The sequence below is a fragment of the Danio aesculapii genome, chromosome 7 (assembly GCF_903798145.1).
Source record: "Danio aesculapii chromosome 7, fDanAes4.1, whole genome shotgun sequence".
In the NCBI taxonomy this organism is placed as follows: Eukaryota; Metazoa; Chordata; class Actinopteri; order Cypriniformes; family Danionidae; genus Danio; species Danio aesculapii.
In genome coordinates this window covers 51,068,200-51,081,340 of record NC_079441.1, presented here as the reverse complement: position 1 = coordinate 51,081,340, position 13,141 = coordinate 51,068,200, and the positions used below count along the sequence as shown (strand labels likewise).

The window sequence follows — 13,141 nt, the reverse complement described above, 5'->3', positions numbered from 1 at the left end:
GCATAATCAGCTTAAGAACATTCATGTAAACACACTCACTGATGTGAATATTTCTTGATGAAATCTCAGAACTACAATCATGGAACTTGAGGAAGTTCAGCAATAGTGCTACTGTTACATTACTCCATTTGTACTTCGTAGATCTTTTTCATGGTCAAAAAGCAGCATAATGTACTAAAGTCATTACTGTGACTGTGTATCTGATGCTTACGGGGGCAACATTTGCGTCAGGAGTTTCTCTGTCTTTTGTTTCTCTATTTCCAGCTCCTCTGTCCTTTCCCTGATCAGCTCCTCCAGGTTGGAGGAATATTGCTCCAACATTCGCAACATGGAGTCGATAATGTTGGTCTTTTTCCCTTTATTAACATTCTTGAACTGTGGAGAGAATAAGAGAGATTTAGAAAGGTTGAGCACGTAAGTATACTGATCTCTAAAATGATACCAACAGCTTACCAAAGCATTTTGCTACAGTGTCTCCTCCGCTTGCTTGTGTAAACACTTTTTTAAACGATGAAAGTGTTTTTTAAACACTTTAAAAAGGTGAAATAACTACTGTGAAATGATTTTGTAATTTTAAAGTAATGTAAAACCTGTAGTAATAATAATGTTATAGTAACAAATGTTAAAAAAAAAAAAAAAAGAAGCTATATTAAATTGCATTATATGTCATTTTACTTATAATTTGTATGATTTGGGAAAGTGAAAGCTATGAACAATGAGATATTACCATTTTATATAAAGTAAAACACTTTATTAACAAGTTAAATGATATTTCCATCACATATTATTACAAATAACTCAATAATCTGTTCTGTTTCCTCTCATTTTTGTTGTCAACAATGTGTACTAGGGTGTTTTGTGTTAAGATTTCATGTTTTTAGGGTTAATATTTAATGTAATTTAATGTTGTGCATTAGCCTGATGTTAAATGAGTACTGGCCTTGTCTGTGGTGGATAGTGACCATGTGACTTTCTGTAATATTGCAATATATTGTGTTTAAATGTACATATTAAGAAAGTAGATTAAATAGTTTTTAATGTAGATTAATATATTAAAAATATTTCACTTAATGAAATGTATGGCTGTAAAATATATATTAAAATCAGATTGGAAGTGATACAAGATCAATGACAAGATTCATGTAGGAAACCTTCATCTAGCAGTATTATGTACATTAAACAGTTCCCAATCCGATGCACAGCTTTCAGATTTTTGCCATAAATAGCAAAGAATAGCATCATGGGACATTACATAATAGTTTAATATCGCTGATATTCACCTGATCAAAGATTTCATCAAAAGTGGGTCTTTTCTCCGGCTGTTCATTCCAGCACTGCTTCATAAGCTGAATGCACTCCATTGGAGCGTGATCTGGAGATACAATCGGGCGGCACATTGGCGGAGGCTTCCGGACCTTCTGGACAATTTCTATATAGTTAAGACATACAAGAGCATTGTAAGTATCTCAACCATATCTCAACAATCTAAAAATATAGCCATAGTATAGCCATAGATCAGCGGTATTCAAAGTGGGATTCTAGCGAGTTAAAGGGAAAGTACAGAGAAAACTTAAGTAAAACCTCTAATCAAGTCAAGTCACCGTTATGTCAGCGATTTTCCCTTTATTGTCATAGAAGAGATTAGAAAGCAAAGTTGGATGGTTTAATAGAGTGGTAATGGGAAAGGACCTTGCATAAAGCACAGTTGGTGTCAAGGGTATTGGCATTAACAAGTCAACTCACCTTTATTTCTAGCACTTTATACAATGTACAAAGTTTCATTCTTGTGAATCAATTTGAATTCATTATACACAATCAGATTGCACAAGAAAGTAACTGATTCTAAAAATAAAAATGATAATTACTATTATTTATTATTATTATTTCTGCTAGAAACTAGACAGAATTTATGAGAATAAACACAGTTATTTAATTGCCAGCTGTATTTTTTCCCTCAGGTTTATGCAATTAAAGGGAGAGTTCACCCAAAACTTGAATAACCCCAAAATTCTGTCATCATTTTCTCACCCTTCACTTCTTCCAAACTTATTTGAGTTTCTTTCTTCTGTTGAATGCAAAAGAAGATATGCTGAAGAAAGCTGGAAGCCGGTAACCTTTGACTGCAGGGTATTTGTTTTCCTGCTATGGTTGTCATTGGTTACAGGTTTTCAGCTTTCTTCAAAATATCTTCTTCTGTGTTCAACCGAAGAAAGAAACTAATAAAGGCTTGCAACTTGAGGGTGAGTAAATAGTGGGTTTTTCTCTCTTTTTTGGTGAATTATCCCTTTAACTTTATTCATAATGGAAGGTAGAAAAAACACAGTGTTGAATTATTTTAAAAAGTAAGTACATTTTACATATTTATTATATGTCAGTTTTCTCTATATAAAATGTGTATAAAAATATACAGCAGTTTTAATATTTCAGAAAATGGTCAGAGCTGATAGCCGAGTGGTGAGTGCGCTGATAAATAGCACTCTGTTGTGGACATCCCACATTGTAAAAAAATTTTGCACTTAAATTTTTTTTGTTGAATCGATTGAACTTTTCTCATCATCTCAACTTCAATTAGACAATTAATTAGTCAATTAAGCTGACTAAAAATATTAAGGTAAACTTTGTATAAGAAAACATGTAGTTGAAATTTGATTAATTTATTAAAATGAGTTAAATCAACATAAAAAAATATTAGTTGTCTTAAGACAGAAAGTTGTAGATGAAGTCAAAGTTAAACAAGCGTGGGAGACTGAATTAAGGTTATAGATAGATCCGAAGAGTTGGGAAGAAAGCCTTGAGAATATACAGTTGAAGTCAGAATTATTAGCCCCCCTGAATTATTAGCCCCCCTGTTTATTTTTTTCCCCAGTTTCTGTTTAATGGAGAGCAGATTTTTTTCAACACATTTCTAAACATAATAGTTTAATAACTCATTTCTAATAACTGATTTATTTTATTATTGCCATGATGACAGTACATAATATTTGACTAGATATTTTTCAAGACACTTCTATACAGCTTAAAGTGACATTTAAAAGTTTAGAAAGAGCTTTATCAGAAAGAGCTTTATTGCCAGGTATGCTCACACATACGAGGAATTTGTTTTCGTGACAGAGCTTCTACAGTGCAACAGGATAACATAGACAGGACAAAAATATTATCAGGACAGATAATAAATATATTTAAAAAAAAATAGAAGTAGTGAGTGCAAATATACAGATTGACAAGTGTATGTACGTGTTTATTACTATATACAACGTTATATGTGCAGCTGTTATGTGCAAATTGGCATGTAAAGTGTGTTGTTAAATAAGTGTATATGTGTATAAAAGTGTATGGCAAGTAGTGATGTTGGTTCCGCAATTATTATCATCAAGTGTTCATGAGATGGATTGCCTGAGGAAAGAAACTGTTTCTGTGTCGGGCTGTTCTGGTGCGCAGTGCTCTGTAGCGTCGACCAGAAGGTAAAAGTTCAAAGAGGCAGTGTGCTGGGTGTGAGGGGTCCAGAGTGATTTTGGCAGCCCTTCTGCTTGCTCTGGATAAGTACAGTTCTTGGGGAGTAGGAAGGGTTGTACCAGTGATTCGCTCAGCAGTCCGAACTATTCGACGTAGTTTAACTAGGTTAATTAGGTTAACTATACAGGTTAGGGTAATTAGGCAAGTTATTGTATAACGATGGTTTGTTCTGTAGACAGTCGGAAAAAAAAATTGCCTAAAGGGGCTAATAATATTGACCTTAAAATGGTTTATTAAAAAATTAAAAACTGCTTTTATTCCAGCCGAAATAAAACAAGTTACACTTTCTCTAGAAGAAAAAATATTATCAGACATACTGTGAAAATTTCCTTGCTCTGTTAAACATCATTTGGGAATTATTTAAAAGAGAAAATAAATCAAAGGGGGGCTAAAAATTCTGACTTCAACTGTACATAGATGTTCAATTAACGTGTGACATAATTTAATTCAGGAGTTTGCATGTTCTCCCCGTGTTGGCGTGAGTTGCCTCCAGGTGCTCCAGTTTCCCCCACAGTCCAAAAACATGCACTACAGGTGAATTGGCTAGGCTAAATTGTCCGTAGTGTATGTGTGTGAATGAGTGTGTATGGATATTTCCCAGTGATGGGTTGCAGCTAGAAGGGCATCCGCTGGATAAGTTGGTGGTTCAATCCGCTGTGGCGACCCCAGATTAATAAAGGTACTAAGCCGAAAAGTAAATTCTAATGAATAAGTTAATTCAATTTAAAACCCTGCATGGGTTATACTTAAGGAGAAACTGCATAAGATTTGTCCTCAGGTATCTCCAAACTGTAAAAGGTGTAAAACAGCAGAAGGATCCCTACCCCACTAGATATGGTTGTGTCCTAAATTACAAGAATTTTGGAAAAATATATTTGAATGTTTTTCTTAAAGCCCTCCAAAAATATCTTGAACCATGTCTCCATGTCTGAACCATTCTTTGGATATTTAGTAACTTAGACCTGTTTAATAAATTTGAAAGACAAGCCATGTTGTTTGGTACATTTTGAGAATGTGGAAAACTGAATCTGTACCAGCGACGTAGTTGCGCAGTAGGTAGTGCTGTCACCTCATAGTAAGAAGGTTGCTTGTTCGAGCCTCGGATGGGTCAGTTGGCGTTTCTGTGTGGAGTTTGCATGTTCTCCCTGCGTTCGCGTGGGTTTCCTCCGGGTGCTCCGGTTTCCCCCACAAGTCCAAAGACATGCGGTATAGATGAATTGGGTAAGCTAAATTGTCCGTAGTGTATGAGTGTGAATGAGTGTGTATGAATGATGAATGTTTCCCAGAGATGGGTTGCAGCTGGAAGGGCATCCGCTGTGTAAAACATATGCTGAATAAGTTGGTGGTTCATTTTGCTGTGGCGACCCCAGATTAATAATGGGACAAAGCCGAAAAGAAAATGAATGAATGAATCTGTACCTAAGTTTGGTTTGTGAGGTAGAGATCTTGTAAACATGCTTGCTTTGGAGAGGTTGAGATTTGTTTGTTTGTTAGACTTTATTAATCCCAAAGGGAAATTCACATGCCACAGCAGAGCTCTCCATACTAAAAGTAGATAAAAAAAAGTTACATATGTATAAAAACAATAATAAAATTACATTCATACTGCACACCTTGTCCATATCTACAATTCAGCATAATTCATCTAGTATGATTTTGGTTATACAATCTGATCACTTTTGATGAAAATGACTTATTGTATCTTTCTCTGTAACACCGGGGTTGAATTAATCTTGCACTAAAAGAGCTTGCGCATGCTTGGACTGTATCAGAAAGGAGATGATTATCGTGGTTCATCATACTGACAAATTTGTTTATCATTCGGTCATGTGCAAAGATATGTCAATAAACATAAATTGGAGATATTTGATAAAACATGGGGACAGACATTAGAACACCTTAATGCATTGGAAGAAATGCAAGCATAACCAGTGACCCCTGTCAGTAACATAGTAATTAAAGATTGAGTGTAATTGATATTCACTATTCATAATCTATAACTCTTTTAATAATGTGCCCAAACTATTACTTGACAACGAATCTATAGTCAGGAGAATGCATTTTTCTGGTGGTATAGGAACAATGTTACTTTATAATTACTTTTATTTATACATTACCTGACCAGCTTCTTTTTAATTAATTAACTTATTTTAACATTTTTTTTTATAAAACAACAACAACAATATATATATATATATATATATATATATATATATATATATATATATATATATATATATATATATATATATATATATATATTATATATATATATATATTTGTTGTCTTGGCTTTTTATTATAAAATCTTTTACAGTGCATGCACAAGTCCCGAATCATAGACCTTTTCCAATCCCATCCCCCACTCTCTCTCCCACTTGACTTCTTATCAGTATACTGCATACTATCATAGTAAAAGCAAAATGTGAAAAATAAATCTTTTATAAATATCTAAATATATAATTGTTTGTTTGTGTGCATAAGGAAATAGATCATCATATTTGTGTGTTGTGAAACCCCTGGTATAAATAGCGATTAGCCTATTTGAGTTTACCATCAAAAGTATTCTCTAGCATGCAGAAGGGAGGCCCTCGCATGACCACTTCTTGCATGATGATTGAGAAGCTGTACACATCGCCAGAATGAGTGCCATGCAGACCTGGGTAGGACCCTCTCAGTATCTCAGGGGCCGTCCACAGCAGGTCTGGGGGAGGTTAAAAATACATTTATATTTTATTGGACATTAAAATAATGTGTAAATGCAAAAAAAAAACGATAAAAATTAACTGTACCTTCAGCTGGTGGTTCAATATAAGGAAATCTCTGAGATTCTAACACCTCGTTGTAGCCATAGTCTGTGATTTTGAGCACAAAACGCCCATCAACCACACAGTTCCTGGATTTCAGTCTGCCATGGCAGACGTTCCTGTGGTGAAGGTATTTCATTCCCTGCACACCAATCATAATACACACAAACTTACATGTAACATAATTGCTATTCTATATTAATCATGTACACTTCAGAGAATAAATAAAAAGGTTTCTTCACATAGGCTAAGTTAAAGGTCCTGTGAAATTAAAATAAAGTTTTATATATCTTAGTATCCGTATTTAAGAATATCTATAGTGTGGTCCAAAACAGTTTAGATCATGGATTCCGTTGGGCCTCAGCGATCCTGCAGGTGGACCGCGAGCTTGAACTCTTAATATCCTATAATTTTTGGATAGCATTATTAATATGCTATATTCAAATGATTTAAGTAATGCACTTTCTCCTGTTCTCTGATTGATTACTTCCAAAAACAGCCACATGATCGCGTCTGCAACTAGTACACGTCAGTCTGTTCATTCACAAACTATGCGGAAAGTGAAAGTCTCTCTTTGTGTATTTTTGTATGAACTATTTAATATATCCGCATAGTTGTCCAAATTAATGTCCTGTGAGTATTTTTTAACGGACACGTGCCCAAAACAGGAGGATCTAGTGAGGCTCAATGATGTTTCTGCCATAGAATGTAAAATAAATTTGCATATGAGCTTCAGACGCTCTCTGGCGGAGCTGTTCACTGTTCCTGTCAGCGATCTCCCAATAATATCCAGCTGCAAACTCAACCACCATCAGATCGACGCTTTTCAACAGATTTAGGGTATTTTACATTTGTCTGTATATTTTTCAATAATAGATACAGTATTTAATAGTAGATATTCAGTCAGTCCAGTTTAAAGCAGAAGCTGGTCTCTTGCAATCTCCATGTTGACCTGTGGTTCTCTTTGAATCTGTGTATGTTTAAAAATATATATAAAATCATTTTCAGGTCACCTCATATACTTCAGTTTATCATCAAATCATAATCAATCAAATGCTCTCTAGTATCTGACAAGCCCCGCCCTCTTCATGATGTTTCTCATTTGCTTTTTTATTTGATGCGCTTGAGCTGAATCACTCTTATTGACAAAGCTGTGATAAAACAAAATGCTATTGGCTGCTTTTTTAAAGGGGAGGGGCTACTCTATGTCCCACCCTCTGTTCATGTTTCTGTTGAGATTACATCACAAGAATGTACATTAGCTGTGTCTCACTATAGAGGCTGCATCCTCCGAAGTGATTTTAAAACTTATTGTAAGCTATCGAAAGGCAAAACAAGGTATACAGATCCATACATGTACACATAAAAATGTAAACTGTCTATAAAATCACTCTTTAGTAAGACATGTCATACTCTTTTGTTTTTTAACATGTGTTAAGATATCCACGTAAAACAAACTTTATCCATACATTTAAACTGGAGTTTTCTTTTAAAAGCGTCCTGCCGTTATCAGCGAGCAATGAAACTTGGGACGTTTGAGGCCACGAAGGATCCACCGGTTGTGTCCTACATTTCCTTGGAAACGAAGGACGTATTTGGAGGCTGCGTTTGAAGGACCCTTCGAATTTTTTTTTAAATGAGACAGCCTTCGTTGCGCCACAATGACGCAGCGCACTTTGAATGCATACTTCGGAGGATGCAGCCTCTGAAATGAGACACAGCTATTATAAAGCACTTCATGGGACCTTTAAGGCTGCTTTGTGCCTGCATAAAATAAATGTAAATATTAGTGCTGGGCAAAAATTATTCCTGATAAATCGCATCCAAATTAAAAGTTTAAATTGACATAATGTGCGGGTGTACTGTGTATATTTATTAAATATGTATGTATACATTTGAAAAAAGGTTCATTTACATTTAGATATAAAATCTATATGTGTGTGATACAAATTACATGCTCCGGTTTGCCCCACAGTCTAAAGACATGTGCTATAGGTCAATTGGATGAATTAAATTGGCCATAGTGTGTGTGTGAGAATGAGTGTGTATTGGTGTTTCCCAGTTCTGGGTTGTAGCTGGAAGGGCATCCGCTGTGTAAAACATATTATGGAATAGTTTACATATATAAAAAATGTATAATAAACACACATATCTTATGTCAAAACAAACTTTCATTTTGGATGCTATTAAATGTGATTGCTTCCCGTTGTAACTGCTGTGTAATTGCATTCAAAGTGCTCTAAATAATCCACGCATAAATGCACTATTAATCAGGGTGTAAGATATCTAAATGGCACTTCAGAAGCACCTCTGTTTCACTTATGCTTTGTAAATTTGGTCATATATGGTTATGAGTCATTATTAACGTTCTTTACTTTAAATTAAGCCAATGACATTTGAATTTATTCATTTAACAGGGACATGTGAAAGCAAGAGTGAATGGGTGTTTCCCAGTGTTGGGTTGCAGCTGGAAGGGCATCTGCTGCGTAAAACATATGCTGGATAAGTTAGCGGTTCATTCCGCTGTGGCGACCCCTGATTTATAAAGGGACTAAGCCAAAAAGAAAATGAATGAATGAACAGGGACATGCACAAAAATACATTGACCTCAAAAGAAAAGATGCGTTGTGCCAGGTTTTAGCAAAGTTTAGCAAAGTTTCCACCTGCAGTCCCTAGACAGGTAAATCTTTAAACAATCAAAAAAAATTTATAAATTAATAAATAAATAAAATAATAATAATAAAATTGCCATTTAAAACATACAAACTCACTCATATACAGACTATACACAGACAAATCAAACACAACACTTCAGTGTGTAGAAATTTGATTAGACAAGAACCACCTCTTGGTCAGACGTGAAAACATGTTGTAGTTTGTGCATGTGAGGAATTTTTTTTGGAAGAGCATTGTGGCTCTATAAAATAAAGATGATTGGCCAAATGAGTTTTTACATCTAGGGACAATACACTCTCCTATTACCATGGAGTGCGTCATTCAAGATATTTAAAGTATAAGAGTATAAGAGCACCTTGATGAGGTCCAGAATGAGAGAGGACTTGAACATCCAGTCCAGTTTTACGTCGTCGTTGACCAACAGATCCTCCAAACTGCCTCGTGAACAGAACTCTGTCACAATGGCAAAGACCCCGCAGTCATGGAAGAAGCCGAGGAATGGGTTAATGTTCTCGTGCCTCAAATCCTTCATCTAGAGCATTCAGAGCAAATAACTGTGTGAAGATTTGAAGAACACAAAGAGTACGAATGACCACTACACCTACTATGTAATTTAAGTGACAAAACCAACCAGTTCAAATACATCACTTGTATTAGGAGTGATGCTCCGGAAGGTTCCATAGGGAAGTCGTTTCATCCAGGCCCAATCACCCTGCCAAATTAGAAACAGTGTAAATAAAATAGCACATAGAAATATACAGTAGTCCATATGGTGGCGCAGTGGTGCCCAGATTTTTACACCTGTCTGTTTTTGTTAAGACTTAAACTGCATTGCATCCATCTGTTCATTAAATAAATGTTATGTCAGAACTTAAATGTTGCTTTTTCCCTAGGGGATAAAATATATCCAAATGAATTTGCTGATTTAAAAGGCCAGTAGACTATGACTTGCAATTATGAAAGGGGTGCCCAAACTTTTGCATAAAACTAGTACATTTTTCGTCTGTCTAGTTTCAAATCACTGTTTAACTCCACCCCCTTCGAGATCTGTATACGCATATGGTCTTATAATATGAGCATTTTCTCAGACTACATTTTAGTTACATTTTTGTATAAAAATAATAAAAAAATGCAAATAAACATTCACAAATTCAACATACACACACTAGCCTGAAAAAAAATGTTAGATGTTAGATAAAGAACAAAGATCAGATGGCATCTGAAAATGAACATAAACATTGACATCACTTTAGCATCTTAACTCTTCAATAGTTTTTACCATGAATCTTTTGTAACATTGTAAATATCTATAGTATGGCTTTTGATCAATTTTCATTTTTAATTGTACTGACCCCAAGCTTTTAAACAATACTGTAGTTCAAGTAGATCAAGCTCCTGAAGACTCAGAGTGTATTGATATATAAATTTGGGTGGTCAAGTCTGAGTCAATCACGACAAATTCCAATTAACCAAAAATTACAGCTTTGTTTTTCCATAAATAGTTTGAATGGACTGGGGAATGATATTTTGACACTCCAATCAATACAGTTGTTAAATAAACACTTTATTTTGAATCATTTAAGTAACAGTATGACTGAACTCATTATTGAGGTCTTCCTTTACCTCATAAATGGCAACATTAGAATTTTCGTAGGTGGCTGGCGACTGACTGGACATTGGAGAAACGAGGCTTCGCTCCGAAATGCTCATTCTGGTGTCACTGGCCTTGCTGTCATCCACGCTCAGCTTCTGTATTCCAGATAAAAGTGCGAATTATTAGAGTACTTGCACATTTGCTTGCTTGTTTAGATGTTATTGTTACTGACCTTATTACTCAGCGATGGGTTGATGAACGTTACGTCATTTAACGTCAGTAAAATCTTGTTCGGACCTCGTACCAGTCGAATCTTATTAATTTTACGCCTGTACAAATATATATATCAAAACGAAACTTTACTAACTCACACACACACACTCTAAACAACATACATTTATTATAATTAACTAACGAATACCTGATGCAGTAAGAACAGCCAATCGACAAAAAGATGAACAGAAATCCAAGCAGGAACATTGAAATCATGTGGAAAAGATTCACGCCTGTAACATTGATGGTGATCATTAAGTCAATGTGAATGTGAGCCAATACCATAGCATCAAGCACAAACACACACTCACCTCCACGGCAGATGATCCCATGAGTAAACCAGCAGCTGGAATCAGTTCTGGGTGGTCCTGCATGGGGGAAATGAATATGCCGACCCAGAAACCTCACCATTTCTGTCTGCATCTCTATACGGTACGTAGGTTGCAACTCCCAAGAAAAGCCATCTGTGTCCAGCACCACATAGTCCAACATCCCAAGATCAGAAGAGTTTGCTTGTAAGCTAGACCCCCCTTTGAATAGCAGGTTTCGGGCATTCTGGGCGATGTTCCCACCGGACATCCACTGACCAGCAGACCTGACACTTTGCACAGCATGGGCCATAAACACAATCGACGAGTAGATGGTGCCAAATAATGGGGACACCTGCAGAATGGCATGGTTAAAGAACTTGATTATACCAAGTGCAAAACGTTCTTGGAGCAATATCTTTGTTGATCCTGGAACAACATTTCAATCATCCAATCAGATCTGAAGAACATGTTTACTGATTATGTCAGGTTAAGGCTTGAATTTGGGTTAGGTGTTCCTGCATCATGGTTATTCATTGATCATTTTTATGAATAACTTACCCCTATCTAGACCTCCACACAATGAATTAATGTTTAAAAAAAATGCTGGATTATTTCAACCCAATTCTGGGTGTAATACCGGCTACCAACTGCTGGGCTATTTTTTTAATTAAACTGATTGGACCAAGGAGCGACAAGGGGCTGGGTCAGGTGGCATTTCCGTGTGGAGTTTGCTTGTTCTCAGTGTGCTCTGGTTTCCCCCACAGTCCAAAGACGTGCGCTATAGGTGAATTGTATAAACTAAATTGGCTGATAGTAATAAGCTAATTGTGTGTGAATGCGAGAATGTATCAGTGTTTCCCAGTGCTGGGTTGCAGGTAAAAAGGCATTTACTGCATAAATCATATGCTAGATAAGTTGGCGGTTCATTCCGCTGTGGTGACCCCAGATGAATAAAGGGGCTAAGTCAAAGGAAAATTAATGAATGAATAATAGGACCAAATTTAATGTATTTAATAATGTATAATGTAATGTATTTTATTTATTAATAATAATGTATTTTTTTATAGTCCCCAAACTTCGTTGACTGCAGACTCTGTAAAAGCCAATGTCTCAATTTGCATTGAACTTTGAGCATCTTACATTCAGAGATGTTGTTTATGTTCACACAGCTACATTACACATCAACTAAAGTTTAAAATATGATACCGTAGTGCACCACCCCTTTTAAATAAGTGGTTTGAACAAACAGCAAATGTAATTTTTATGAGTGTGTATCTGGGAATGTGAGCTGATTAAGGCCTTCTGGCAAAAAGAAGTAATATTAATTTCCTCAATTCAAATCAATTTTAGTTACTGAGATATATGCTTTGGGTTAATGTCCTGTAAGTTACCAGGATATCAAGCTAAAATGATTGACATGCTTCTTGTTATTCCGAAACATTTGACAGAACTACTGGAAGACTATAGAAAGTCCATCCATTGACCACTAATTGAAAGATTTGCCACATTACAATGCACTGGAAAAGATAACCTACACTATAGAACGTATACAACTTCTTAGTATACAACTTAGAATACAACTTTTCCTTTGAGTAAATACCCATGAGTGAATCTCATGTGAATCTCAACCTCATATCTTGAGTTCTAGTCAGAGAAAGGCTAGATTTCAAAAAGTTTATTTTTTGAGCACACTGAAAAAAAAATGGTCCGTTGAATTAACGTTTTTTTAGGTAAGTGGTTGCAAACCGTTTATATGGGCTGAATTTGAACAAACAAATTAAGTTGAACATTACTAAACTGAATTTGTTTGTTTAAATTCAACACATATAAACTGGATGTTTGCATCCAGTTACCTTAGAAAAAGTTTTGTAAATCCAATTAATAATTTTTTCACTGCAATTTCATTTTGCTTGTCATTTGTTTAGAATTCATTCATTCATTCATTCATTCATTCATTCATTCATTCAT

The 13,141-nt window shown here is 35.4% G+C and overlaps 1 protein-coding gene across 1 annotated transcript in view; it reads right to left on the bottom strand.

The window, feature by feature from the left end:
* Nucleotides 1-13,141, bottom strand: part of gc2 (guanylyl cyclase 2) — a 34,827-nt gene that overhangs the window by 17,672 nt on the left and 4,014 nt on the right. Inside the window, exons 3-12 of the mRNA XM_056462129.1 lie at nucleotides 11,174-11,525; nucleotides 11,011-11,095; nucleotides 10,822-10,918; nucleotides 10,619-10,744; nucleotides 9,627-9,707; nucleotides 9,351-9,527; nucleotides 6,305-6,461; nucleotides 6,067-6,216; nucleotides 1,281-1,429; nucleotides 212-375 (exon numbers count right to left, since the gene is read on the bottom strand). Of these exons, the coding sequence (XP_056318104.1) occupies nucleotides 212-375; nucleotides 1,281-1,429; nucleotides 6,067-6,216; nucleotides 6,305-6,461; nucleotides 9,351-9,527; nucleotides 9,627-9,707; nucleotides 10,619-10,744; nucleotides 10,822-10,918; nucleotides 11,011-11,095; nucleotides 11,174-11,525 (1,538 nt within the window). The remainder of the gene's footprint in view (nucleotides 1-211; nucleotides 376-1,280; nucleotides 1,430-6,066; nucleotides 6,217-6,304; nucleotides 6,462-9,350; nucleotides 9,528-9,626; nucleotides 9,708-10,618; nucleotides 10,745-10,821; nucleotides 10,919-11,010; nucleotides 11,096-11,173; nucleotides 11,526-13,141) is intronic.